The sequence below is a fragment of the Exophiala oligosperma genome (assembly GCF_000835515.1).
Source record: "Exophiala oligosperma strain CBS 72588 unplaced genomic scaffold supercont1.9, whole genome shotgun sequence".
NCBI classification, from domain to species: Eukaryota; Fungi; Ascomycota; class Eurotiomycetes; order Chaetothyriales; family Herpotrichiellaceae; genus Exophiala; species Exophiala oligosperma.
The window spans coordinates 286,701-313,288 of NW_015622826.1; the positions used below are offsets into that span (position 1 = coordinate 286,701).

General features: G+C 50.3%; 8 protein-coding genes across 9 annotated transcripts; 4 read left to right on the plus strand and 4 right to left on the minus strand.

The window, feature by feature from the left end:
* Nucleotides 1-56: 56 nt before the first annotated feature.
* PV06_08710 (V-type ATPase, C subunit) lies at nt 57-1,279 on the minus strand. The gene is made up of 4 exons (XM_016410078.1): nt 1,154-1,279; nt 1,061-1,095; nt 914-1,005; nt 57-831 (listed from the first exon to the last, which is right to left on the minus strand). The coding sequence occupies exons 1-4, from the start codon at nt 1,209-1,211 to the stop codon at nt 420-422; spliced, it is 597 nt and encodes a 198-aa protein (XP_016259100.1). The 5' UTR covers nt 1,212-1,279; the 3' UTR covers nt 57-419.
* Nucleotides 1,280-1,459: 180 nt separating this feature from the next.
* On the minus strand, nt 1,460-5,172 carry PV06_08711 (uncharacterized protein). The gene has a single exon (XM_016410079.1). The coding sequence runs from the start codon at nt 4,590-4,592 to the stop codon at nt 1,605-1,607; it is 2,988 nt and encodes a 995-aa protein (XP_016259101.1). The 5' UTR covers nt 4,593-5,172; the 3' UTR covers nt 1,460-1,604.
* A 1,950-nt stretch (nt 5,173-7,122) lies between these two features.
* On the plus strand, nt 7,123-8,966 carry PV06_08712 (uncharacterized protein). Its single transcript, XM_016410080.1, has 2 exons — nt 7,123-8,272; nt 8,395-8,966. Exons 1-2 carry the CDS (start codon nt 7,339-7,341, stop codon nt 8,646-8,648), a joined length of 1,188 nt encoding a protein of 395 aa, XP_016259102.1. The 5' UTR covers nt 7,123-7,338; the 3' UTR covers nt 8,649-8,966.
* PV06_08713 (uncharacterized protein) lies at nt 8,629-10,014 on the minus strand (the record flags this gene model as incomplete). The annotated part of the gene is made up of 5 exons (XM_016410081.1): nt 8,629-9,297; nt 9,362-9,564; nt 9,627-9,714; nt 9,816-9,831; nt 9,915-10,014. 4 exons carry the CDS (start codon nt 10,012-10,014, stop codon nt 9,469-9,471), a joined length of 300 nt encoding a protein of 99 aa, XP_016259103.1. The 3' UTR covers nt 8,629-9,297; nt 9,362-9,468.
* Nucleotides 10,015-10,396: 382 nt separating this feature from the next.
* On the minus strand, nt 10,397-11,842 carry PV06_08714 (uncharacterized protein). The gene is made up of 3 exons (XM_016410082.1): nt 11,538-11,842; nt 10,690-11,485; nt 10,397-10,628 (listed from the first exon to the last, which is right to left on the minus strand). Exons 1-3 carry the CDS (start codon nt 11,771-11,773, stop codon nt 10,530-10,532), a joined length of 1,131 nt encoding a protein of 376 aa, XP_016259104.1. The 5' UTR covers nt 11,774-11,842; the 3' UTR covers nt 10,397-10,529.
* A 184-nt stretch (nt 11,843-12,026) lies between these two features.
* On the plus strand, nt 12,027-14,181 carry PV06_08715 (ribosomal protein L11). The gene is made up of 2 exons (XM_016410083.1): nt 12,027-12,492; nt 12,550-14,181. Exons 1-2 carry the CDS (start codon nt 12,364-12,366, stop codon nt 12,880-12,882), a joined length of 462 nt encoding a protein of 153 aa, XP_016259105.1. The 5' UTR covers nt 12,027-12,363; the 3' UTR covers nt 12,883-14,181.
* A 105-nt stretch (nt 14,182-14,286) lies between these two features.
* On the plus strand, nt 14,287-17,525 carry PV06_08716 (uncharacterized protein). Its single transcript, XM_016410084.1, has 5 exons — nt 14,287-14,500; nt 14,617-14,809; nt 14,866-15,128; nt 15,175-16,495; nt 16,542-17,525. Exons 2-5 carry the CDS (start codon nt 14,752-14,754, stop codon nt 17,141-17,143), a joined length of 2,244 nt encoding a protein of 747 aa, XP_016259106.1. The 5' UTR covers nt 14,287-14,500; nt 14,617-14,751; the 3' UTR covers nt 17,144-17,525.
* Nucleotides 17,526-17,615: 90 nt separating this feature from the next.
* Nucleotides 17,616-21,523, plus strand: PV06_08717. Of its 2 annotated transcripts, XM_016410085.1 has the most exons (6): nt 17,616-17,861; nt 17,920-17,998; nt 18,052-19,342; nt 19,393-19,603; nt 19,651-20,606; nt 20,676-21,523. In XM_016410085.1, the coding sequence occupies exons 1-6, from the start codon at nt 17,828-17,830 to the stop codon at nt 21,261-21,263; spliced, it is 3,159 nt and encodes a 1,052-aa protein (XP_016259107.1). In that variant the 5' UTR covers nt 17,616-17,827; the 3' UTR covers nt 21,264-21,523. The 2 variants fall into 2 exon arrangements, with proteins under 2 accessions (XP_016259107.1, XP_016259108.1); XM_016410086.1 differs by lacking the exons at nt 17,616-17,861; nt 17,920-17,998 and having other exon boundaries at nt 18,026-19,342.
* The last annotated feature ends 5,065 nt before the right edge of the window (nt 21,524-26,588 follow it).

Here is a 26,588-nt window from a genome sequence, read left to right on the forward strand (position 1 = left end):
CTCAGCATCTCTAGCACGAGCGTCGAAATCATTCTGAGCATCAGTCGATATACTGGTTTTGACCAATGAAGTACGGTCGATAGGTGACTGACTTTCCATAGCATTCGCTTATAGAGAAGTTCGCCTGTCCATCGAGCCCAATACAATACAATACATGAATAGTTTACATTGCTTGCACGCACTACGTGCATTGACAACCATATTCGTACTCGCTGGACCTCCGTCATCCCACTGACCCAAGGGTATGTCTTTGGGTTCCGCTGCCCAGGTCTTCCAATCCTGATTCTGGGTGAGTGTCCCATGTGGTTCGAAGCCGGGATGGCAGGACGTGACCTAGAGCTTCCCATCTTGGCGGAGCAGCTGCATGGGACCCGATATCTTGTAATAAAATCCCCCCATATGTTCACTTTCTGACTCTTTCACTCAAATTCGGGAGCCTTGCTGCTGACCAAAAGTCCAATAATAAGACCAAAGAGACCCAGTACACTCGAGAAGATCTCAATGACCAGAACCTTGACGAACATGCTAGGATCGGCAGCATCTGCCAGAGCCGCACTACTTCCATTGATTCCCACGCTCACACCGCATATCAAGTTGCACATGCCGACTGTCAACCCTGACCAGAACAGCGCGTAGCCCGTGTAGTAATTAGGTCCGGTGTAAAGCTTTTCTTCCGGAACAAGGGTCAATTTGGAGGAAAAGACGATGGACATGATGACTCCGTAGATGGCGACGACTTCGCAGAAGATAATCGAGATCAAGTTCTTCGTCCGTATCCGTGGGGCTTTGACGCCGCCTCCCAAAATTGATGTACCTGTGATAAAGATACCCCTACAATGCGATACAGCATCAGCTCCTTGTTCTCCCAAAAACAAATAGCGAGGCCGGTTCGCTGGTGAAATTCGTCACTTACCATGCTGCTCCCACCACTGACAATCCTATACATAAACCAATACCCAGATCAGCCCATGCGTATGGGGATACTGTTTCGAGAAATTGTCCAACCTGGACAATAGCATGTTAGAAGTCGAAACATACAAGTCTTTGGGGTGGTACGTACGTTGAATTTCTCGCCCTCGCCGTTGAACAGCATATCTGGAAGAAGTGTTAGCTGGCAAAGCGGCAATGTCAAAGTGGCCAGTCGAGGACTTACACAGTCCAACCACTCCCAGCGCCGCCGTCGCGCCACCGGCTGGATAAACAAGACTCATAGTGGCCCTCAGAATGTTGAAATATCAGACCAGGGATGTCAGGACCGGTCGGTGTTGGCTGATATTTGTCGAGCCGTGGAAAGCTCATCTACGATCGCAGGCCGCAGCTTGGACATCGTTCAACCGGGAATGGAGGAAAGTATGCCGAAACCTGCCATCACGTGCGAGAGTGTACTATAAGCAACATCATCGGGGGGCCATCATCATCCCTAATTACAAAATATAAAAGGCAGTATATTATCCTATCCATTGGAGGAAGTCCAAAGAGCCCTTTGGTTGAGCCTACAGAAAGCTACCTAGTACAATTTAGTGTAAAGTTGATCGCTTTTCCCAGGTCCCAGCATTAGTTTTCATTCTCGTTCGGCCGTTAAATCATTTCGCATGAATCGTAAGTCATTCAATCGACTTCCAAATCGTTATATTTTGTTCCATCTCCGTCCTTCTATCCCATCCTGCCTGTTCATCCATCTCATAACGCCTTTGAAGTTCCTGCAGCCTATGCTCCATGCTATATCGGTGCCTTGCTGCTGCTCTGAGGCTCTCAAAATCGTTCCTGGAGACGGCTTCATGAAAGATTCTCCTCATACGGTCACTGTATAGTTGACAGCTTATTCCGTGTAAGGATTGATTTCTTTGCAGATTAGGAACAACCTTCAAAGTCTTGGACACCTCCCGTGCGATGGGGCGGTCTCTAAGAGGCCAGACTACCTCGTGGAAGCAATCTTCACAAATTGTGAATTCTGGGAGATCAGGGATGAAATGCCATGCGGTCATTGCCAACATAGTGTCTTTGGTACATTCGCGATGGCGAGAGACTCGTCGAATGTAATCGACAAAGTCGATTATGTCTCTCTGTCTTAAAGACTCTCTGGACCGGCGTTCTGCCAGCCGTTCTAATTCCGCGAGGATTGGCCAAAAGTGTCGACTGCTGATTGCGACACTGCAAACCTTCTCCTCATTGAGTTTGTCTCGGGGCCTGTCAAATAGGTAGGACCGAAGTTGAGGAAAGGTCATGTCAATCTTCATGACACATGCTGAGCATATATCAAATCCTTCCACAGGCCGCTTGTTCCTTGGGTCGGTCAAGTGATACCATCTTCTGTGCTCGGGAGCAGAACCAGGACAAGCTCTCGTTCCTTCCGGAGGAGGTTGAGTCAAATCCCAAACGAGGGAAAGATCCTTTTTATCATTCTTGACACACTGGAGCCATGCAAGACGAACCCATGGCATGCTCATGGCGCATTGGACTGGTCGTCGAAGATCTTTAGGCATGCTAGGAATGAAGTAGTCTCGAAAACGAGTCCCACCGAGGAAGTTCATACATGATGGACAGAAGTCAAGAAACGACATGTCGCGAATAGTATACCAATCGTATAGTCCGGCAACCGGCGTCGATCTAGGACACTGCGATGGAACGCTAGGCCGAGGTGTTATGGCTGAGGGCATGTTGACCGGGTCAGGAGTCACTGGTGCTGAGACCACAGGCTGCTGTGATGTAACATTGAGATACTGCTGAAAACTTTGTGTTGACGTAGTAGACATCGCTCTATGAGGTACAGCAGGCCGTGAGGTCTCCGGTGAGTATGAATAAGATGAAGCTCGTGAGGCTGTTCGAGGACTTTCAACAATGGTAGGCGTGTAAGTCGAGCTTCTCTGCACTGTCCTGTCTTCGTGTATAGAATAGGTTGTGGTGCGGAGTGGCTGAGCGTCATCTCTACTTGGCAGTGAGGTAGTTCTTATCAAGATATCTGGCGAAGCCTTCCGTGATCTCTGTCCACTACTTGGCCTACTTTGACTCCCACTACTAAGAGATTCCACGGTGTTAACAGAAGTGGTGGATCTCGACAAGTTCGGAATGGCCTTTGCTAAAGAAGCACCTAACGTCGCCGCGCTAAGGAGTGTGGTGAGTGGCTTGAGACCGTTGAAGTGGCTATCATCCAGGGAAGGTGGCCGAGATCTCGGTTTTGAAGTATTTGCAGCGCTTAAAGGCGGCTGAAAATCGTGCCTTGCTACCTTGTCCCCACGGGGCGTACGTGGAGGGCTTGCCGGGGGAGAACCCAGTGGTGACACAGGTCGTGAGTGATCATCGCTATGGCCAGGCCGTCTACTTGGCTTGGTGCTGAGAGCTCTGCTGAAGTAGTCCTCTGTGGCTTTCGGGGTTCGAGCAGAGAGAGGAGTATGTAGTTCGCGCCGAGGTCGCTCGTCGGACGACACTGGCTCACGCGATGGCATATCTCTCGGCCCTCGATCGCGATGTCTAGACGCGGCTCGGTTCACCGAAGACCTGTCGAGCTCCTGAAGGTGAGATCGTGAGGAAGCTCTTCGGGTACGAGCTACACCTTTCTCTCGCTTCTCATCTCCAGAGGTCTGTCTTCTAGTGTGTCCTTCATCTGCCGAGGAAGTATAAGGTGAATCGGTGATGACTTGGTCAGCACCACGCCTGAATAATGCATGATCTCTTACGGACTCCGATGCAGAAGATCGAGTAGATCCCGAAAGAGGTTTGGGGCTCTGTGGAGGGGTGATATGTTCTTGGGAGGTGTAGCTATAACCGACGAAGCCTCCCGGGGTTGGAGCTGGACTGCGGTGACGACGAGCTTTGTGGCTGAAGTCTTCAGTTGTCCTTCTAGAATCGTCTTGGGTATGTCTGGAGGTCTTCGTCTTTTCAAAGTCTGGTCGATCAGGCTGCGAAAAGCTTTTTCTAGGAGCCCGACTCCGACTTCGTTCAGACCTTCTCTTCGACTTGAAACCATGCTCCGAGTCACTGCTGTCATGTTGCGGCGGAGGACGACTGCGTTGATGCCCAGGTAGAGACCTTCTTGATCTGTGAGCATCCATAGGTGACAATAGGTTGATCCCGGAATGTGGTCCAGCAGATGTCGACTCCATTGTGGACGGATGGCTGTACGCATATGGCGATGGCTCTCGGCGATGGTCAGCTGCCATGTTTCCTCTACCTGGGCCAAAATCTGTATGGATCCTTGTCACTTGTGGTCTCCCTCTGTGTTCCTCTGGTATATTCAACTGGGTAGTAGATCTAGACCTATGCAGATTCTCAAGAGGGGATTCTTCCTCAACCTCAGATCTTTCAGGAGAGAACAAGACAAATCTCTTCTCAGTATTTGTAGTAGACTTCGCGTTGGTCCGTCCACTGCTGCGATGTTGAGAAGGGGCATTATCTGAGTCTGAGTCGTGATGCTTGCTGGTTATGTCTGAGTCATCACTGTCGATGATGATGGGATACTGATCAACCGAGCCTCGACTACCTGCTGGCTGATCATCATTCTTGGGGTTTGGTACGGGGGAATTGAGCAGGAGTTCCTTTGATAGGGACACCTCTTCGTCCTCCACGCATGGAGATGGTGGCCATATCTGTGCCATGTTGATAGAGTCGAGTCGACAACTTGGTCATCAATGAACGCATTACCAGAGGCCGGTGCAAGAGCTGCTCCTCGCTCAACAACAACAAACGAACTTATAAAGAATGATCTTCGGGTGTATGGTGATCAGGGCGAAAAAGACGCGGTGTTGCACAGGTTTGTCATCTGTAGCGTTTCAGTTGAGTTATTGAGCGCCACGGTGGTTGGTTTGGCAATGGCTGACGAGGGCGCAGGCAGTGGAAGAACCGGTGTCATTGAGATCGAAATCAGCACATCATCTGTCTGTAACCTGACAGGCGTAGGGTCTGGTATGGGCCCTGTATTGATGCCGTGCGACCGCCCAAATGCGTTCCGCTGGGAAGGTCTCCTCTCCCTTTGCCTTGACTGGATGGGTGGTAATTTAGACAGCCACAGGTGTGAGTGAGGGGCAGTTTTCGACTTCTAAGGTCTCTCTCAGGCCGATAGACGGATGGCCGAGGAAATCAGGCCTACAAGAAGTTATCACGAAGGATCCGGGGCAAATTCAGTGACACAGAGAAGAAGGGTGGTTCGAGAGAGGAAACTAAAAGGATAATGGCAGCGGGCCGCCAACGCCTCCCACCTGAAGCGAGTACGTGGCTTTCAAGGTGCATAAAGTCCCTTCCCTACAGTAGGCAAGGTGCAGATAGGTATCCAGCAAGTGTCTGAGGCAAAGTGGAGGAATGGCGGTGTCCGCAGGTCCTTTGGTTTTCTCAACAAAGGATCGACCAAGACCTTGGGGGGGCTTCGAAGGTGAAGAGAGATGAGAGGTCTATTGGATCAAATTCAACTCCCCCACAAATCGCTGCATATTGCTAACTTCTTCGCCTAGCCGCCTCATGTTCCTATTAATTAGCCTTGTGTCGCCGTGTCGCCGGAGGAGCCTCTAATGCATGGATTGCGTGCCTGCGCTGGGCTTTCCAGGTCCAATATCCACGGGCCTCGCCGCTGAAAAAATATACCTGCATGCACATGTCGACAGTGGTCTCGATGGCAATTCCACCTTCGGACGCAAAAGCCGCAGGATACTGCGAGACATTCGACGTGTTCAGCAGGCAACATCTTGATCACTCGATTTTTACATCCACGAACGCAATGCTGCAGATACGTGCTCCGTAGCGACGCCGTCCCGCGACACCGACGATCCTTCGGCAGTTTTGTATCCTTTTGGTGCTTACTCGCCCGGCTCATCTCTGCGGATAGACTTGCAAGGACAAAGCGCAATATTCCACTTTCTTCTTCGAAGGCAATGCTTTTTCTGCAACGTACTTATTACTACACTGACTAAAAAGCGGAGGAACGAGTTGGCATCAGAGCCTGGATGTTTGCTGAAGCTGATGGGTTCTCCATCTCCTGAGGGTTTGTATGTGCAGCCAGTCACACATGCAGAGTGCCTGACAGATCGTCAGCAAGAGACAATACCAGAAATATTCATGTGCATGCATATCGCTATTGGGTCGAGCCAGTGGCGAGCCTTGCCTCCGATGCGGTGTCTGCCCAAGCCTCGTTGGCAACGGCTGAATGGTGTGGCCAGATTCTGGAACCATTGATGTACAAACAGCTGTTTTCTGCGAGTACTTGATCTTCTGAAAATCATCGGATTGAAATTCCCGTCACCATGCTATACGAGGACATTTTCACACACGGTCTTGAAAATTACAATGCTTTGCACACCATCGCTTGCAGCGAACATTGCCAATGGGGCATCTTTTGTAACCTTTCCCAGGACCAGCTGACCCGTTGATCCCTCGATCAACAATACCGGTTAAACAAGGGGGAGGGAACATCAGGCCGAAGGGTGTTTCCCAGGGCGTAATGGGGCGCAGGCGCTTGTTCATGATCAACCGGTGTTCGCTATCTCTGCGCCTTGTTTTCGTATCACCTTCGAAACGTCTCATGCTTTGTCAATGATAAAACCTGTCACCGGCTAGATGATTGTCTCATGATTGCCAGAAGAAGTATTACCGGTCGGATACCATCTCTTAGTTGAGTAGCACCGGTCCATCCATGACTGATGGTGTATCCGTATCAGTAAGAGCACCACGAGAATCACCACCACCTTCAAGTGCCTCGGAGGCGCTGACAGGCATATTCTGCGGGGTAACAAATCACCCGTAATGGACGTGGTTAGATAGGCACGATGGTCCCTAGTGCTTTTATCATGGTAGAGGTCAGCCTGAACATCTGTTCCCAGGTACATGAAATATAAGAACCGATGTTGTGCGCGGCCCAGCCACTTTCTATTTGCCTGGTCTCAGGTATCTCGACATTGATGCCGACCAACCATCCCCCACGCTTCTGATGCGGGTAGGTTACGACGTATCTGTTGTACTGATACCTCTAGCATCAGCAGTACTGTTCATTCAGTATCGGGTTCTGTACCGGCAATCCCTGGGCTTGTTGCTCAACGGCGATGGATCGGCCACTCCCCGATTCCGCCCTTTCTTGTCCATATCGAGGTGCTCATATCAAACGCTGGTGCGGGGATGTCGTTGCTGTCTTACAAATGACGAAGCGACTTCGGCGGGGATTTTATTTCTCTCGATACGTGTACTTCAAGGTATCTTGGGACAAACCTCTAGATCTCGTTGTCTCTTTCCTACACTTCCTATTTAAAAAATCCCGAGAACTCTAGTCTACTAAAGTTAGATTTATCAGTCCAATACCTCTTTTTGAATCGTCATCTTTCAACAGGTGTACGAGGATCACGAAAAGCCAAAAACCAGTCCATGTCCTTAACTCCTCCCCTCCGCACGAGACTTGCCTACAAACTCACAGCTACATCAACCGTGACAACCACTAGAGCGGCCGCAGCAGCCTCAAGAAGACTCTCCTCTCTTTCCTCACACTTGACGCCGCACGCTCATCCTCAACAATCGAACCATCCCCGACGTATCTTCACACGTACAATAATGTCGTCCGTACCGTCCACCATGAAGGCAATCCTGGTCCCAGAGAACGGTGGGGCCGACGTGATGAAGTACACCGAGTCCCAGCCGGTCCCTAAACTCTCGGACGGACAGGTGCTTGTCAAGAACAACTTTGCCGGAGTCAATTTCATCGACACATACTTTCGGTCTGGCTTGTACCCTGCTCCAGGAGGCCTGCCCATGATCATCGGTCAAGAGGCGGCCGGCACGATCGCAAAGGTCCAGGGATCCAACGCCCAGGGCTTCAAAGAGGGCGACCGGGTCATCTGGTTGGGTTCGGGAGGTTACGCAGAGTACACGGCCATCAAGGCCGACAGGGTGGTCAAGATCCCCGACGGCATGTCGGACGAAGTCGCCGTCGGCGGCTTCCTCATGGGCATGACCGCCTTGAGTCTGGTCAAGGAGGCGTACCCGGCCAAGAAGGGTGAGACCATCCTGGTCCACGCCGCCGCCGGCGGAATGGGTCTGTTGCTCTGCCAGATCCTCAAGGACATGGGCGTCACCGTCATCGGTACCGCCGGCGGTCCTGAGAAATGTGCCCTAGCCAAACAAAACGGTGCGACACATGTCATTGACTACAAGAAAGCCGACGGCCCCAGCTGGGTCGAACAGGTCCTTAAACTCACAGACGGTAAAGGAGTCGATTGTACTTTTGACGGAGTAGGTAAGGATACTTACGAAGGTAGCCTCGAGGTTGCAAAGAGGAAGAGTAAAGTAGTATATTTTGGAAACGGTAAGCCTTTTACCCGCCCCCCACTCTCTCTTCCTCTCCATCTCTCTTGACGATGTTGATCCCTCAAAAAAAACACGCCAGAGGCTGATCCTTGACGCTGACAATTCGTTTCCCGTATGCAGCGAGTGGTGCAATCCCACCATTCAATATCGCCAGACTATCTGCAAAGAATGTTTCCATAATGCGTTCTACCCTGATGCAATACATTGTGACGCGTGAGGAGCTGGAATTTTATGCCAATGGAGTCCTTGATCTCATCAAGGCCGGTAAACTGAACATTAAAATCCACAAGGTGTACCCTCTCAAGGACGCCATCATGGCGCACAAGGACCTCGAGGGCAGGAAGACGACTGGAAAACTGTTGTTGCAATGTTGAACAATTTCTCGAGGAACTGGATAAACCTTTTGGCCTCAGGCTCTTGTGTATATACTGAGGAATCAAGAATGAACACATTGATTCAACTTTTCAATCCTATGGTCTCGGACGGATTGATTTTTGTTCATGTGATGATTCTGTTGTGATGGACAATTCCTCATACCATTTCTTGTCCCTACTGTCATCCATCACTGATTCCTTTGCCTCCCTGGTATTCCGTGCTTGATCCTCTGCATGACATTGGCACTTCAATCCTTTCCTTCCGAATTCGTCAGCACTTATTAGCTGATTTGATCTTGTCCTGGTCTTTTGACTCTGAGCAGAAAGGACATGTGTACATGATTTCCTCTCTGTTGTTGGTACTTATGCCATGTCACCATCATTTTTCCAACACGACCTGAAAAGAAGAAAACCTCAATGGCTCGTTTTCTGATGACAAATTACCCCTTTTGGAAAATCCAACTCGGATTGAGGACAGTATTCGATGTGAGAGTATCTGTCAAGACAAGGTCCCCATGTGGCGACACACTGACTTTGACTGAATTTGGCTCGCTTCGACAGCAACACAAGCTCAAGTTCTGAAGGGCATCATAAGCCCACGGCGAGATGTCGTATATGGCTCGTGAAAGCCATATAGGGGATGACCCATCTTGTATTATCCATTAGAGAAAAACAAAACAATGTTGTGGGGAAAAGGAGTGTGTCTTCCTTACCTGCTTGAGAGCGTAGATGACATCCTTTGTGGTGACGATCTGAGGAGTAGGCCACAGGTTAGGTTCTTTACAACTCACAACCCAAAGAGTTTCTTCCTCAGTAGCCACTATCCAAGGAGTCTCACCTTGCGTTGTGGAACGTTGACTCCATGGCGAAGTTCATTGTCTGGACCACCCATCAAGATGACGACTCTTCGAAGGATCTATTTGTAATTACAAAATAGGGGTCAGTCATTCTCATCATTCATGGCGTTCGAGTCCGTACTTCACGAAGATGCGCTTTCAACGCCATTCTTGCATCATCGTAGATTGTCGACGATATACGTCGAATGCCACCACGACGGGCGAGACGGCTGTTCATCATTCCATGGTTAGCTCCATTGACATGTGCCGAGCCCCGCCCCTACTCGACGGAGCTTCATATGTTTGGAGAATATGGCAAGGGTGAACATACCGAATCGATGGCTTCGCTGGGAAACAGAGAGTGAATTGTCAGCATTTGAGTCCTTCGGCATCAAGGACAGCCCGTGGTTCTGTCTGATCCGAGACTTACTGATGCCCATGATGGCGTCCACATGGCGAAGCCTTGCTCGGTGACGCCGAGGCAGGGGTGCTCGGCCTTGGCCATAGGTGGAAACGGGCTCGGGAGGCATTGTTTTTAGAGGTCTCGAAGGTAGTGAAAGTAGGCCAGTGGATTTGGGACAGGCAAGAAGATAAGAAAGATCTATTCCTATCAGTAGCAAGGAGAATGCTGAGTCGTGTAATAAAGAGGATCAAAGTGGTACTCGCATGAAAAAAGTGAGGTGAGTGTTGGGTGGAAGAGGGAAGATGGATGAATGGAACTCTTATGAAAGAAATGAAGTGAGTGGAGTTGAGCAAAGTTTTTGAGAACCATATTGAAGATGGAAAATTTTGCAAAACCCAATCCTGGCCGATCCATTGCTTTGCTGGGAGTGAGAGGAGCCTGAGGCAAAAGTGAGAAAAGGATGAAGGACGAAAAAATTGTGAGTTGACTGGCAGGCAGAGAAAAGTGGACAACGAGGGCCAAAAAGATGTATTATTAGACATTAGGATATCCAATATATCCAATCGTAGGTACTTAAGTTCATCCAGCCGTTCCAAGAAATCTATATGCGTCGTGATACACATGCAGTGTGAGTTGGTGTCGTTAGGAGATGAAAGTGGCTTCACAGAAAAGGCGGCCGGACTCGGAAACTTCCTGTTCGCCATCCTTTACTTTCAATGTGAGTTGGTCATTTGAAGAGTACTGAGTGGGTGGGTCAGTACACAAGTATAAATGAGAAAAGGGGAGTTTTGACTTCACTGACCTGGAAGATGTGAGGCTTCAGGCCTGTTGCGCCCTTGATGAAGGACTTGACGAATCCCGGCAAGTGAGCCAGAACTTCAATACGGTCGCTCTTTTGAGGGAGAGTACCACTGATCTCTCCAACATTTGTCTTGCCACCGTTGTTGTCCTTCCATTCGAACAAAATTTCTCTGGGCTCGGGCCAGTCATGTTCTGTTTCCTGTTTCGATGTCACATGGTTGGCTTCACAAACACCGGCGGTGACCAGAGCATCGTCTTTGGCAATACCGCCGACAGACACAACGGTCTTTCCGTAGGATTGGGGGGTCGTATATTCCATCAAAATCGCTGAGTAAGTCGGTGTTTGGAAATTGACAAAATTCCATCGGCATGCCAAATGGTGAGGCTTCATGCCCTGAAGCGCATACACGTACATTCCTCTTCCCTTCATCTGGTATGTCTTTGACGGGGTTTGCATGGTGCCGGTGACAGTGCACCTGGGCCAGAAAGCATGTCGCATCGAACCCCAAGGCTCTTCAGGGTTTGTTCCAAAGTAGCTTGTGCCATCCTTTCCGACTTGGAAGCCCGGGGCCGTTCTCTTGACAACTATACTGATAATACAGTCCTCATTCCTGGCCGACTTGATTGTGTATGAATCACCCGACTCGTTCAACTCCATTGATACGTTGTCGGCAAAGAAGCATGTCTGCGTCTCATCGAAGCCGTAGTTGTGCAATGGATCTGAGCACCATTGGTGTTTCCCTGCGCCCTCATGATCGAATATCTTGCTGTTGAATTGACAGGTTGTGCGGATTCCACTGTTTCGCGGTCAGTCTCTAGCGCTGGCGGTGTGTGCTGGGAGAAAAATACCCAATGTTACTATAGATAATTTGTGCGCTCATCGTCATTCCATCGTCGGTGAAGAAGTAGAAGGTCTCGGTTTCCACGTTGGTGTGCTCCATGGCCTTCCATCGTAGGTCATCCCTGCTGAGGATCGAATACGGCGTCGTCTGGGCCTGTTTGGTCACGGGCTGTACGGCTGAAGGGCCGTATTCGGGCTCTTCGGTGCCGACGACATTGGCTAATTGCTGCTTGAACCAATTCATATTGTTTAGCGAGGTGCTGTAGAAATCTAAGTAAGGCAAGGAAAGGCTGCAGGGACGTAGGCGTTGTTTTGTCAATGAAAACTACAGTAGATTGATTTAACTGCGTTGGTCGAAGAAATATAACAGGCACAAGACGTCACTGTAGCGAATAACATGGCTCGAGTGCCTTACGGGCGCCTCTCGGGCATGTTGCAGGTGCCCTAAGCTGCATGGCTCGCACCTTTTGCTCACTAACAGATCCATAAGGCGGATCCGACGGGAGGCTCGAGAGTCAGCGCTGCCAAAGTGGCCATAGGGGGCGCAACAGGGACCACAAGGAACCACAGGGATGCTGAGTGGAAATACGTATACGCTAAACTTTTCACAGCTTTTGTTCGCAGAAACAGCTACTGTACTCCGTACGATATATCCCGTTGCTTGAATTCTTTTTCCAGATCAATTGTTCAGCCATCAATTCCAACATCAGCAGCAATATCCTCTTCTCTCGGTTCCGTCGATTTTCTACTACTTCTTGCTGGCGGTCCAGCGAGCTTCACCTAGCCACTGTCCTCTGACAACGTTTTTCCGACTCGCTCCAAAGTGCAATCACCATGGCGAGAAAAGCACCAGCCAAAGATCAGATTGTGAAGCTCATAGTTGGAGCCGGTCAAGCAAGCCCAAGTCCGCCTGTCGGCCCAGCTTTGGGTAGCAAAGGTGTCAAGAGTATAGATTTTTGCAAGGTATGGAACCTATCATTCTGGCTGGCTCACAACCATCATTGCTCACAGCTTACACAGGAATTCAATGCTCGGACGGCTCACATCAACCCCGGCGTACCTATCCCAGCTCGCGTTACCGTCCGGCCTGATCGCACATTCCACTTCGACGTACGGACCCCTAATACTTCCTGGTTACTCCTCCAGGCGGCCGGTGTCAAGGAGATCAAAGGCAAGATCAAAGGAGCGAACCAACCCGGCCGACAGAGTGTTGGCACGGTTTCATTGAAACACATATATGAAATCGCAAAGATCAAGCAAAGTGAACTCCGCCTATCCGGACTCAGTCTACAGAGCCTGTGCAAAAGCGTCATCTGGCAATGCAAGTCTATTGGGGTCAACGTTGTGCCTTGAGGGATGCAAATTACTCAGAAACTTACACAGGAGCTCAAGACATGGAAAACAATGTTTTTGGCCGAGGACAAAAGCACGACTCCCATCTGTACAATGCTGTTGATAATGATCAGCAGTCTCATCATCCCAAGTGGACAACAGGAGGCTCGGTTGATGCTGCCTCTGGCAACTACGGCTATGGCCTATGAAAAAAAACCTCGGCATGAATGACCTCTGGTCTTACTCCCGGCGGACCACACAACAGTTCACGGTAACACAGGATCTTTCCGCGGGCTTTCATGCGTCGGAGCCAAACCCGGCGATCGACGTTCCGGCCGGCTGCCGGATTATCTTGTGTGGTGCCATCTCAATTTGGTCTCCAGAGAAAAGGAACCGTCGGCATTCCTGGCGGTATTCAATGCCTTTAGTGGCACCTTGTTAGTGTCAATCACCGCGTGCACAAGGAGCAAACAATTATGGAGAGGCATCGAAGTGGAAGGAGAGCAGATCCTGCGGTGCACGTGCGGCATTCTTTTCTGGTACGAGTAGTCGCATGAGCATCTTGATGTTGTCATCTGCCCCCCGTGGGGACATAGACGTCGCGACGAGATAAGGAGTAGATATAGAGAGATAGTGTCCGGGGACTTGCAAAAGATCGCGACTGCTTGTTTTGCCTAGAAATCGCTTACGACATGTTGATCCTTGCCAGCATGCAACAAATATCATGCCAGCCCGGGATCACATACCGAGGCATTTACGGATACGAGTACCAGGCCTAAAGCTTACCTATGGTATGACTTCAAATACGTCCTGAATACGAACAAGTGGATGACGTCGGGTCTCACGCCTTGGATAACCTTCAGGCAGAAGAGGCAATATCTCGTGCGGTAACCGTAAGTCGTACTTGAAATGGGGGTTTGTCATGGATCCGGAGAAGCCGGCATAACGTACGGAGTACGAAGAGACGAGGAGACAATCAGCCATGACAACGGAGCCTAGTCAGGTACGTAGAGAAGCATGACTTTACAGGATCAGACTGCCATCACATAGAACAAGAGGTGGTAAGGACTTCGAGTAGCATGATGGGAACATGTGTCACATGGTATGAACTCCGTGTGTCGCTGTCAGTACATCAGCAAGCCTCTGGGGGGGCTTATAGAGTCGGAGTATTTATTTCGTCTCATCTGTAGTACGCCATACGGCATACGAAGGATGAGTGAGATTTTGCACAGTGTTTGGCTTACAATAGGTAGTAGGTAGTAGGTACGAGTTGTAAGAGGCGAGTCTCGTCAATCGAGAGAGATAATAATCAGAATCATCCATTCCCATAGTTGGATGATTTTTTGGCGGGGCTACACCAAACTGCACTGTACTGAGCCTCTCGTCCCTTCCGCCAGCCAAAAACATCCCACTCTGACTCTGGCCGTGCATTTCTCCTACCGCAGTTTTGTCCGTAGACCACACATCATTTCAGTGAGTCGACCAACACCACCACCTAAAATCAATCTTCATATGCTGTACACGTAGTTGGAAAGCACCGCCATTCTTCTGTTTCACCTCGCTCCACCGATCCTCCACTTCTCTCAGCATTATTTTCTTTGCCTCAAACCCGACATCTGCATGAATTCTGCCATCATTTGTGAGTTACATTGCTCCACTGGACCGGCCAGTGCTCCCACGCTCCCGTATTAGCTTCGTCTCTCCCGGGTGGTCTTGTTGCAGTCCATAATTCGCTCTAACATGCGCTTTTCTTAGATTCTTTTCAAGACCGCAATCTACCGCGCCTAGTCGGCGCTCATTTCGAAATATATTGACGCTCGTTGTTGTACCCGTTCACTGTCCTTTAGATCCCAAATACTTCCGAAAATCTCAGACAAGACGCCGGCCAAAATGACGTCGAAACTTTCCGAAATGGTTTTACCAGGCGATGACTCGAAGAAGGATTCAGGTACTTGAGAGGAAACCCGTTGAGCTTGATCCAGCGAAATTGACATTGGGGCTTAGATTTAAAATCGGGAGGGGAGCAGAAAAGTAATACGCCGGAGGATACACAGTCGAACGTTCGCTTTGCCTCCCATGATGAAGAGATAGACCCTTTGGATACAAGGAGGAAGAATTCAGAGACAGAAGGAGCCAGAGACGAAGAACTGAGCCCTGAGGCTCATGAGCAGATTAGAAACTTGGCCATATCTTTGCAGAAATCTCGATTGCAGGAAAATCGGATGGCAAATTTCGCATACGAGACAGTTTCCATGCCGCCTTCGAGGGTACGTTGTCCAAATTTACTCATAAACGATCTAACACGCCTTTTAGGTGCCGTCGAGAGATAGCGATATTCCTGGAACGCCGAGGAGTTCAATACGACCAGGCCATGGATCGATATCATCGGCATTTCAATCACCGCCCCTGACACCTCACGGTTCGAAAGATGGCAGAATTGACAGTGTCGCAGGCGGCAAAGTCCAGCAGAAGCAAGACGCAATCACGCCGCAAACATCTCCTCCTCCCGATACCCAAGGCAAGCCCCTCTCTCAAACCACCTCACCCGCCCATCCGATTTCGAGACCGGCATCCGGTGAAAAACCTCCCCACCTCCACGAGAAGACTGTACCCAAATTCGAGATCGGACCATCAGAGTCTGCCAGTCCAGTCGATCAAAGCCCGATCGGCACACCCAAACTGCGACCCGCATCGCCACAGCCTGCCTCTCCCCAACCAGCCAAAGCTGAGCCGAAGCTAGAAACGCGCCATTTCGGAAGCACTGGGAGACATTCATTAGCCCCCGCCATTGCGGCGGCAGCAGAACGAATTCCTCGGCCGGGCAGCAGTAGTGACATTGCTGGTTCTGAGAAACGGTCTTCCATCTTTGGGGGTAAAAAGGACCCTTATTCACATGTTAGTGAGAGTAGTGACAAGGGTGGCTTGGATGGGAAGAAGCATGGGTCGATGTCCGAACTGAAACGTTTCTTCCGGCTAGGTGGACACGGTCACAAGCACAAGCATCATCAAGATTCACCAGCAACGTCAGCTCCCGCGTCGAGGAAATCTACCTCCACCAAATCCGGGGGTACCGGGACCAGGACGCCTCCTCACCAACTTCCCCCGGCCGCGGTCCCTTTTGCCGACGATCATAGTCTTGAAGCCCGGTATGGTAAGTTTGGTAAAGTACTGGGATCCGGAGCTGGTGGCTCGGTCAGGCTCCTCAAACGAAGCAGTGATGGCGTCACCTTTGCTGTCAAGCAATTCAGAGATAGACATTCCTGGGAGACAGAAAAGGATTATTCCAAGAAAGTAACGGCGGAATTCTGCATTGGCTCGACACTACACCACGGCAACATCATCGAGACTATGGACATTATCCAAGAGAACCATCGCTGGTACGAGGTTATGGAGTATGCGCCATATGATCTATTCGCTATTGTCATGACGGGCAAAATGTCACGAGAAGAAATTGCTTGTGCATTTCTCCAGATTGTTAATGGTGTCAGCTATCTGCACAGCATGGGTTTAGCCCATCGTGACCTGAAGTTGGATAATGTGGTGGTGAGTGAACATGGCATCATGAAGTTGATCGACTTCGGCAGCGCCACAGTCTTTCGCTATCCCTTTGAGAACGAAATTGTACTGGCATCAGGTAAGACACTTCAACCATCGATCTACAGCACACTGACCGCAATCAGGCATCGTTGGTTCGGACCCTTACCTTGCCCCCGAGGTGTATGAGGAGAAGAAGTATGATCCGACTGCTACAGATATCTGGTCGTTGGCCATCATATTCTGTTGCATGACGTTACGCAGGTTCCCTTGGAAGCAACCCCGAGTTGTTGATAACTCATACAAATTATTCGTCTCCCCTCCAACCCCAGGCACACCCGTCCCCGACTCGAAGCCAAGGAAGAGCAGCCATCTCTCGCCCGATGACGAGCACGGTTCCCGACGACCATCGGAGGGCGGCAACAGCAGCCACACTCACCACCATCACCACTCAGATAACAGCGAGGCAGAGTCTAGACCCACGACCTCTGGCGGTGAGAAGCAAGAAGTGATCAAAGGTCCATGGAGACTACTTCGTATTCTACCGAGGGAGAGTCGCCACATCATTGGCCGAATGTTAAAGGTCAACCCTGCCGAGCGAGCTACGATGGATGAGGTTCTAGAGGATGACTGGGTTTTGAGCTCGAAAGTATGTTATCAGGAAGAGAACGGCGTGGTTCATCGAGCGGATAACCATACACATATTTTGGAAGCAGGCTCTGGCGGTCCGCCGCCTGCGAAGGTTTAGAAGAATCGCGGACGAAAGAAGTCAGGAGCATGCTGCAAGCTGCAGTGACCTTGACTGCTTTCCACAGAAACTCCCATCCCGAATTTGGTCCCTTACCAGGATTTGAAGCAGTTGGACTAGGATGTTTCACCAGGGCATTGGAGCTGAATTGGATGCGTTGATGTGTGCATGATTGTTATGTGAGGTCTGCTGGAGAAAAGGGCGGAAATCTGATTGAGCTTTTATTATATTATTATTAGTGTAGATACCAGTTGATAACGTGGATGGGCAATAAGCAAGCATTGTGTTTGGAGTCGACGATGTACTGTGCAGTATGTTGAGTATGAGTAGGTGCCTAGTAGGTATGGATATGCCACCATGTGTTGAGAGCCCCTCTATCTCTACCTAATGTACGTGCTCAGACCCCGGTTCCACGTTGCACCCCGGTTTATTCTAGAAAGCGGCACAGAACGAACCGTCGCTCGGTTGCTATCTGCGCTTCCCTCCACCTTCGACTCTGGCGCAGGCTAAATGTTAGTGAATCTGCCGATACTACTCCTCCGCCTTCCAACTCACCTTCTCAACAGTTGAGGTTGAAGAACTCATACATGCCAAATAGCTTCAGATGTGACCGAAAACCATGGCAAGTTAAGATCGGCATAATCACATTGGTGGGATCTTGAGCGGCTCTGAAATAACACGCCCATGGCCAGAAAGAAGCGCCAGAGGATCAGCTATGGTACATATCCCCCTGCTCCCGATATCTCACAGCTTGATCAATCGCTAAGGAATTGCAGTCCTGCCTCTGGCAAGTACGCCCGGTGGGCATAGACTCGGAGTGAACGGTTTGGCCTTCGACGACGATCGATCTATTTTGTACGTGCTCTCCCCCCCAATGATAGTGGGCGCCCATGCTAAAAATGACGCAGATATACAGGCGGACGAGATGGCGTTGTATGCGCATGGGACCTAGACCTCGAAGCCCAGAAACGAAGTATAGACTCGAACAAGAGGGGAGATAAACAGAGCACGGTTACCTTTCGCAAACAAGTACAGGCACACACACACTGGGTGAATGACATTGTCCTGGTCAAGAACAACTTGGGATTGGTGTCAGCTTCGTCGGACGTCACCGTCAAGCTATGGCGACCCCATGGACACGAGACAATGCAAGCATATACAATTGGATCTCACAGTGATTATATCAAATGCCTTGCGACACCCGATCAGCAAGCAAACTGGGTTGCCTCGGGCGGCCTTGATCACAAGATCTGCCTGTGGGATCTGAACGGCTCTGGGAAGACGCTGGAGATTAACGTGAGCGAAGCAGAAGATGTCGTCAAGGGCTCGGTCTATGCCCTTCGCGCACGAGGGTCGATGCTGGCAAGTGGAGGGCCGGAGAGCGTGGTACGCTTGTGGGATGTCAAGTCCGGCAAGAGTATCACGAAGCTCGTTGGACACACTGACAACGTGCGAGATATCCTTATCAGCGACGACGGTGATACGTTGCTCACGGCTTCCTCGGATCAGACCATCAAAGTCTGGTCCATTGCAGCCGGTCGATGCATACACACTCTGACTATGCACAACGACAGCGTATGGTGCATGTATTCGAACGACCCTAACTTGGCCGTTTTCTACTCAGGTGATAAATCTGGGCTGGTTGCAAAGACCGACACCCGACGAGCTATGGAGATCGATGACAGCGTGTCTGTTGCCATCTGCCACGAACACGATGGTATTTCTCGTCTTATGCCGGCTGGTGACTCCGTCTGGACAGCCACCTCAAGTTCCAGTGTCAACAGATGGCTTGACGTTGACACTGAACTGGAGGTCGAGACTCCACCTCCATCTCCGCGCGAGGAACGTCGTGCCAGTCTCAAACAGCCCACTGATGAGACAGAGGAAGTTCCAGTCGCCAACGGTGTGAGCCACAAGAAGAAGATACCACACAACGCGGTGTTACTGGTCTCGAACACGGCAGTCCACCCAGGTCGAAAGACTCTAGGCAGTTATCCCAACACGTCAGTGACTAATATCAGGAAGGCGTCTGAAGCCATGACGATGGACGATTTAAGCATCGTTGTGCCTATTCGCGGACAGCCTGCAGAGACGATCGAGGGTCAACATGGTCTCATTAAGCATGTTATGTTGAACGATCGCAAGAGGATACTTACCTTGGATACCGCCGGTGAGGTTGTCCTATGGGATTTACTGAAGGTATTTACACATTATTCGTGTGGCTGAGATATCCGACTGACCTTAACCAGTGCATTCCCATCAAATCCTTTGGCCGCCGACACCTTGACGAGGTTGTTCCTGAGGTCAACACCACCGAAAGCGTTGCCAATTGGTGTGGCGTTGACACGAAAACGGGCAAAATCACAGTCATGCTCGAGGAGAATTATTGTTTTGACGCCGAAGTCTACGCGGATGAGCTTGATCTAGATAAAGATCTGGTCTTCCGCGAAGATCAGAGAAGTAAGCCCTTGATCATTCTCAGCTGCTGTTCTAGGCTAACGACACAGTCAACCTCGGTAAATGGGTGCTACGAAACCTGTTCGCGAAGCTCATCGAGGAAGAAATAGTCCGTGATGAGGCATATCGAAGCACTCTTCGCAGTGCCTCCGCAGCCACAGGCCTTATTCGACCGGGCGCGCCAACAAGCATCGCCATGCCTGACTCGTCATCAGCTACACCCATGGTATCACCAGGCCAATCAGCGACACCGCGAGCGTCTAATGGACATGCTCTTGTTCCTCCCACACCAAGCTTAGCAATCGGAGCTGCTACGCCGGGCTTCGCACCATTGAATACGACACTCCCACCTACAGCTGAGGAAGACCTGGAACGGACCACCACTAACGGTGTCTCTTCACCTGTGGCGCCCACCCCTTCGGCCGCAGAGGTGCAGACAGATTACTTCTCTTCCACAAACCGCTCCGAAGGCTCCTCTGACCGCGAGCACGATCACGAGCATGCGAAGTCTGCTGAGACACCTGGGGCAGATGCCGGACCTCTGACTCCAGCGTCCCCAACAGAGGAGAAGAAAAAGGGTCTATTTGGGAAGAAGTTCCCTATGACGTTCCCCAAGAAGATGTCACGTACATCGGCGGAAGTCAAGCCACCGATCGCGGTAGAAGAGAAGTCCGATACAGCCAGCTTCAAGTCCAAGGCTAGCGAGAAGGACGAAAGCAAGGTTGTCGAAGATAATTTGTCCGGCGTGATTGAAAAGATTCGTCATGAATATGATGAGTACTCCGGCGAGGGTCCAATTCCAATGGGTATCACGCCGAGCTTATCGATAGAGACGCCTGTGCTACGGCCCCCAGAACACACGACTATTATCATCCAGGAAGATGACCCTGCTAGTGGCGGGCTGGCGGATCAGTACAGTGGTGAAATTGGGGAATTGGGTACGAAGGAGCAAGTCGACCTACTTGAGAAGATTGCGCCCATGTGGCTTGGGGAGGTACTCTTGAAGGTATGTTGTCATTTTGGTGCGGCGCGAATTCTCTCGTGGACCATATACTGACAAGAATTTACATCACAGAACCAAATCCCATACAAAGACACGGTGAAAGTCTCATTCGTCCTACACCCCTACGATAATCAACTGCCCAGTATCGCATCGTCTGATGGCAACGCACGACTCAATGCTAACCGCATGCTTCGCGCGAAAAAAATCATGGCGTATGTGGCTGAACGGATTGAAGTTCAAAGCACACCACCCGGAGCATCGCAAGTCCATTCTCCTTCTCACACCAGCAACAATCACGAGCACACTGAAGATGGCCATGAACATCCTAACGATCATGATGACGAGCATTCTCAAGACGAAGGACACGTGAGTGAAGCCGGAAGTCACGAGGAAGCGAAGCATGTCGAACCCGACCTTGAACAGGAGAGGGAGCCAGAACAAGGAGAAGACCTCAAGGCGGAAGAATATCTTGAGTTGTATTGCCAGGGGCAAAAGGTCGATCCAAACACCACACTCGCGACATTACGTGTGCATGTATGGCGTACGGGTGGCGATGTTGTCTTGTTTTATAAGAGTAATGGGAGGAAGAAGTTGAGGGTGCCACATCCGGCGACTGTGCCGAGTCGAGAGGAAAGCGAGGTTGCCACGGGGGTGAGTTAAGGCCCTAATCTCACGGTCTTCGACAGTATGGTGGTATTTCGTGGGCATTGATGAGACGGTGGCATTGGGATGAGAGCTGGGTATGGCTGCTTGAAATGGATCTGGTGAGGCATGATGGTATTCTCTTTGTCGTAAAGGTCAAGAGATTCAAGAGCTATGCTGAAGAGGTAGGTATTCAGTACGAGGACGAGGAGTACTACAGTATATAGTTATAAAAAGTAAGTCAGTCACTGTCAATATGGATTAAAATTATATTTTTATTCTTTGCCAAAAGCTGCTTCTCCTCACAGACCGGGCATTTCAGGCGTATAATTCGAGGAGAGTTCGTCCGTCTGTGGACGTCACTCTCGAGGTCCAGTTGGATACATCAGCCCGTCTGGTCTGCAAAACTGGATGCTTAGAGAGCACTTGACTGAGTGCCTGGTCTGATCTGCCACACTGCGATTGATCACCCTTTACAGAGTAGTGAAAAAGGAGATAGCCTAGTGTGATGCGCAGTTTCCAGCGCAATTCCGCTCGTTGAACCGACGATATTGCGGAGTGAAAGCGGAGTCGGTTGAGACTCCTGGGTACACTGGAGTGTTTTCGAAGGGGCAAAGACCAAGAACACCTCATTCCTTCTTGATGATACACATATACTAGGGAGAGGTTCTCGATCATCCTGTCATCGCCGCCGGGTATTAAGGATTCTTTTTTGATTACACAACCATTCTCGGGCGATATTCTCAAAGGCGCCAGGTTGTAACTCGTTGAATACAAGTGTCGATCGTCACTACGCACTTCCATCCATCTTCATGAACAAAATCAATCACCTTGCTATTAAGCCCGAATCGAAATAGACAACGGCCATGGGTTCAATCTCGGATGACCAACATGTCCCATGCGTGGCATTGCCACAGGGGACCTTGACGGGAATTGTGCGCGAAGATGATGGTTTCCCTCAACCTGTGGAATGTTTTCTAGGATTCCCTTATGCTGAGCCACCAGTTGGCAACCTTCGATTTCGACCACCTGTCCCAGTGGAAGCGTCTTCAGAGACATTCGATGCTTCAAAATATGGCAAAGCCGCCCCTGGGAACCCCTTGATCCCACCTCGCATTCCTCTGGAATACAGCGAAGATTGCTTGAGTGCCAATGTCTTTAAGCCCAAGGTCACCTCGGGAAGTGCTGAATCCCTCCTACCTGTGATGGTGTACTTCCACGGAGGAGCTTTCAATCGTGGGAACTCTTCCATGCAAGATACCGCCTCCATGGTGGCTTGGTCAGAAAGGCCCTTTGTGGCGGTTTCGTTCAACTACAGAGTTGGAGCCTTGGGCTTCTTACCTTCGACGAAATCGGCAGAGGAAGGGATCCTCAACCTCGGCTTTCAGGATCAAAGATTGTTACTTCAATGGGTACAAGACAACATACATGCCTTTGGTGGAGACAAGAACAATGTGACTTTAATGGGTCTGTCTGCTGGAGCTATAGCTGTGAGTCCCCTGTCCAAAAACAAAATAATTAAGCAAAGCGGATGAGGCTGTTCGGTGTTACTAATGTCGCCTCGTCAAAAACACAGATTGGACATTTGTGTCTCCATTATAGCGATACCAACCCTGGTCCATTCCACCGGGCCATTCTTCAATCCGGCTCAGCTACCACGAGAGATTGTCGCCCTTACAACGCAGACATCATTGAAAAGTTCTTTTCCGAGTTTCTAGCGCGGACGGGGTGTCCTCAGGCTCTCTCGGCCACTGACACATTCAAATACTTGCGCAAAATTCCTCTTTCTACAATCATTGAGGCTCAAGATGCCGTATTTGACAAATACAAGCCGACGATGCTATGGCCTTTTCGTCCGGTCATAGACGGTGACATTATTCCACGGCCACCACTTGAAAGCTGGAACAGTGGTAGGTTCTACAAAATACCCATCATGACGGGATTCTGCACCAACGAAGGATCTCTGTACGTTGATCGGAAACTATCCCAACCCGAACAGTTTACCAGGTTCATGCGTACCCTACTTCCAGGACTCCCCGACGAGGACATCACTCGGTTGAATGATTTATATCCCGATCCGTCCACCGGAGACACCACGTACCAGGACGAAAGAGTCGGACCAGAGGTTGGACCGCAGTACAAGCGCACCGAAGCTGCGTACGGGCAGTACGCTCTCATCTCGCCGGTTCGACAGACTGCCCATCTTGCCTCTTCCGTCCCGGACGCTCCTCCGGTGTACCTCTACCACTGGGACGTGTCGACCACGTTGTACGGTGGTTCCTCCCACGCGGACAATTTGAGATACGAAACCTATCCCGCCGAAACGACTTCGATATCTCCGGGTCAGAAGGAGGTGTCGGGAATGTTTCATGCTTATATATGCAGCTTCATCTGTAACGGTGGGGACCCGAACAGGTTGCGTGGGAGATGGTACGACCATCGCCCGACTTGGGAACCCTACACCCATGACCGTCCTCTCACCATGGTGCTGGGTAAAGGTAACAGGGAACTCATAGGGGGTGAAGTGGGTACGGCCGCCGAATTGATGCGCGAGGCTTGTTACGACGATCAATGTAGGTTTTGGTGGGAGAGGACCAAAACTACTCAGCAGCAATGAAAATAGTGGTCCCTCGTGAGATTTTGATAAAGTAAATAAAGTATTCTTTTCATTCTGCTATCGTTGTTGTTGTTTTCCTCTGGCCGAACAAAAACAAAAACAAAAAAAGGGGGGGATCAGCCTCGCCAAAGCCTTGGCAAAATTTGATGAGAACAGTTCTTATTTGAATATTAATCACCAGGTATTCATTGCAATGAGCCTACTCAGATCATGACATTCAAAACCTTCCAAAGTTATCTTGTCCTCATCACTGATCGAATCCTAGGGTCTAGGGGTTGAGGAATAAATGGATAGTCCGTATAACCCACGGGACTCATTTTGAGATAGAAAGTTTCCCTATTGTAAGGGTTTGGGGGGATACCTGCCTGGATCCGGTACGGCAAGTCCGGCGTGCTGATATAGATTCTGCCAAAAGCAATAAACACATTCGAGTTTTCGTAAATTTCTTCCGTCGCTTTGCGAGCTGTCTCTGGAGTGAAGCCTCCCGCGAGAATGATGGGAGCTTCGGGGCCCCAAAGTTCGATAAAGGGGTCGTTTCGGCGGGTCAACACATGATACTCCGCCGTGGCGGCGTCACCCGAGTATCGACTCTCGACGAGATGTAAATAAGCCAAACCCAACCTTTTCAGTTCCGAGATCAAATACGAGAATTGTGGTTCCGGGTTCGTTGTCTTCTTGATGTCGTGGCCGTCTGCGTCAAACTCACTCCAAGGTGACAATCTAAAGGCGACTTTTCTACCGTCGCCTCCTACCGCCGAGATGATTGCTTTTGTGAGTTCCAGGGCGAACCGAGCTCGATTTGGAGTACTACCTCCGTACTCGTCGGTTCGATCATTGATTGCCTCTTGAAGGAATTGATCCGGTAAGTAACCGTTGGCACCGTGGACTTCAACACCGTCGAACCCGGCAGCCATGGCCTTGCGGGCGGCCGTGGCGTAGTCGTCGACAAAGACACGAATTTCTTCTCTTGTCAACGCGTGAGGTACGGATTGGCTTCCTTCCACCACAGGTTTTGAACTTGGCCCTACCAGAGGGTAAGGACCACCTTCGGCATTCTGCAAAATCTCGGGGTCTGCTCGTCTACCCAAAGCCCACAGTTGACAAAAAATAAAACATTTCTTTTCGTGTACCGCGTCTGTAACTTTCTTCCAAGCCGAAATTTGTGTGTCGTTCCAGATCCCGGGGACGCTGGATGTCCCTCCTGCCCTGGGACTGATGACGGTGGCTTCGGTGATGAGGAGGGTACCTGGAGTGGAAGCACGTTGAGAATAATATTCCTTCACGATATCGTCCATGGGGACGCCGTCGTCGTCGGCGCGGTATCGCGTCATCGGAGCCATGACCATGCGGTGGCTGACATGAACGTTTCCGATCTTGAGAGGAGAAAAGAGTCGTTCGCGAGACATGATGATAGAAGGAGTTGAGAGTGGTTATGATATTGTTTTTTGTGGACAGCTGTTAGATGCCTCCTGTTTCCGTTTGTCGTTGAAAAGTATTTTATCGTCTCTCACAGGAGATTGACTAGGTATGTGTGAGAACATCAGACCGGGGATAGCCCCCCTGAGGCAAGTGACTTATATAGGTACGGAACTCGTCCTGTAGGGTGGCGGTGCTCTTTCGAGATTCAATATACGAGTACTGGTATTTGTGCAAGCCATGGCCCACACTTATTGTCACTTGCTTATAAATTGAAAACCAGACTCGCTTTTTCAGAAACAGAAAGAAACGACCGAGCTAGGGTGTACAAAGACCTTACTAGGAAGTGACAGAGATCCGCATGTTCGTATGCCTTTTTGGCGGTTGTTTATGTGATTACACGGGGATCTTTCCCATTATCGAAAAAACGATCTAGAGACATGACGGTCTGAACTACACTGACCAAGATCAATAGCGTTTAAAATGAGATTTGTAAGATGAGCACAGTAGCCGAGTCCCAGTCCTGATCGTGTCGAGCATCAGGGACTGCAGTCATTCTTTAGCACAGTTAATTTACGAATATCTTGCAGACCCCCGGTTGAATCACACGAGAACAACCACACATAGACGTACTTTTTCACACAGCTTCTACGACGACGGCGGCGGGCTCAGACCATGCGGCGCCAAAAGAGTCAAGGTGTATCTGAAATCCTATAGACCAGTTTGCCGGCACTGACGCCTCCCATTTTCAGCTTTTCGAGACCGTCCGGCACGCCCGCCAATCCACCCGGCATCGCCACTTCTCGATGGGGCCTCAGTTTGCCCTGCGAGATCAGTATCTCGGCCGAAGCCATGAACCGCCTGCCCCAGTCGAAGTCCTCCCGAGAGGCCGGATACTCCAGCTGCTCACCCACCCTAAAAGACTCGCCCCAGATCGTGTACATGTTGGTGCCGACGCTCACGATCTCCGGTCGGGGGCTTTTGTTGGCGAGGAAAGAAGCGTACCTGCATCCCGTGCCGTCCGACGACAGCGCCTCGGAGCACGCTCGAGCAGAGTCGGAACTAGAGACCAAGTCCCACGCGAGCCTCAGCTTGTCCTCGGTGAATTCTCGAATCTGTCTTCCAATTTGGTCTGGTGACTCATTGTAGCAGTCAAGCACATGATCGGCCCCGAGACTTTTGACGTATTCGAAGTTTGTCTCGGAGCAGGTTGTGACGACGGTGTACCCTGATCTTTTGAGCTCATCGAGAGAGATTCTTGGTCATTTTGATGGCTCTCGCGGGGTGGGTATCAAACATAATAGAAAGGG

What these genes read in the sequence shown, in the direction of transcription:
- PV06_08710 (XM_016410078.1), bottom strand. Translation starts at nt 1,211, where the DNA reads ATGAGTCTTGTTTATCCAGCCGGTGGCGCGACGGCGGCGCTGGGAGTG. An exon ending in GCTGGGAGTGGTTGGACTGT is followed by an intron (nt 1,096 to 1,153) that starts GTAAGTCCTCGA and finishes CACTTCTTCCAG; the next exon opens with ATATGCTGTTCAACGGCGAG. An exon ending in GCGAGGGCGAGAAATTCAAC is followed by an intron (nt 1,006 to 1,060) that starts GTACGTACCACC and finishes GCTATTGTCCAG; the next exon opens with GTTGGACAATTTCTCGAAAC.
- PV06_08711 (XM_016410079.1), bottom strand. Translation starts at nt 4,592, where the DNA reads ATGGCACAGATATGGCCACCATCTCCATGCGTGGAGGACGAAGAGGTG.
- PV06_08712 (XM_016410080.1), top strand. Translation starts at nt 7,339, where the DNA reads ATGTCCTTAACTCCTCCCCTCCGCACGAGACTTGCCTACAAACTCACA. An exon ending in AGTAGTATATTTTGGAAACG is followed by an intron (nt 8,273 to 8,394) that starts GTAAGCCTTTTA and finishes TCCCGTATGCAG; the next exon opens with CGAGTGGTGCAATCCCACCA.
- PV06_08714 (XM_016410082.1), bottom strand. Translation starts at nt 11,773, where the DNA reads ATGAATTGGTTCAAGCAGCAATTAGCCAATGTCGTCGGCACCGAAGAG. An exon ending in ATTATCTATAGTAACATTGG is followed by an intron (nt 11,486 to 11,537) that starts GTATTTTTCTCC and finishes ACCGCGAAACAG; the next exon opens with TGGAATCCGCACAACCTGTC. An exon ending in TGAAGCCTCACATCTTCCAG is followed by an intron (nt 10,629 to 10,689) that starts GTCAGTGAAGTC and finishes CCACCCACTCAG; the next exon opens with TACTCTTCAAATGACCAACT.
- PV06_08715 (XM_016410083.1), top strand. Translation starts at nt 12,364, where the DNA reads ATGGCGAGAAAAGCACCAGCCAAAGATCAGATTGTGAAGCTCATAGTT. An exon ending in AGAGTATAGATTTTTGCAAG is followed by an intron (nt 12,493 to 12,549) that starts GTATGGAACCTA and finishes CAGCTTACACAG; the next exon opens with GAATTCAATGCTCGGACGGC.
- PV06_08716 (XM_016410084.1), top strand. Translation starts at nt 14,752, where the DNA reads ATGACGTCGAAACTTTCCGAAATGGTTTTACCAGGCGATGACTCGAAG. An exon ending in TGACTCGAAGAAGGATTCAG is followed by an intron (nt 14,810 to 14,865) that starts GTACTTGAGAGG and finishes ATTGGGGCTTAG; the next exon opens with ATTTAAAATCGGGAGGGGAG. An exon ending in TTTCCATGCCGCCTTCGAGG is followed by an intron (nt 15,129 to 15,174) that starts GTACGTTGTCCA and finishes CACGCCTTTTAG; the next exon opens with GTGCCGTCGAGAGATAGCGA.
- PV06_08717 (XM_016410085.1), top strand. Translation starts at nt 17,828, where the DNA reads ATGGCCAGAAAGAAGCGCCAGAGGATCAGCTATG. An exon ending in GCGCCAGAGGATCAGCTATG is followed by an intron (nt 17,862 to 17,919) that starts GTACATATCCCC and finishes AAGGAATTGCAG; the next exon opens with TCCTGCCTCTGGCAAGTACG. An exon ending in GACGACGATCGATCTATTTT is followed by an intron (nt 17,999 to 18,051) that starts GTACGTGCTCTC and finishes AAAATGACGCAG; the next exon opens with ATATACAGGCGGACGAGATG.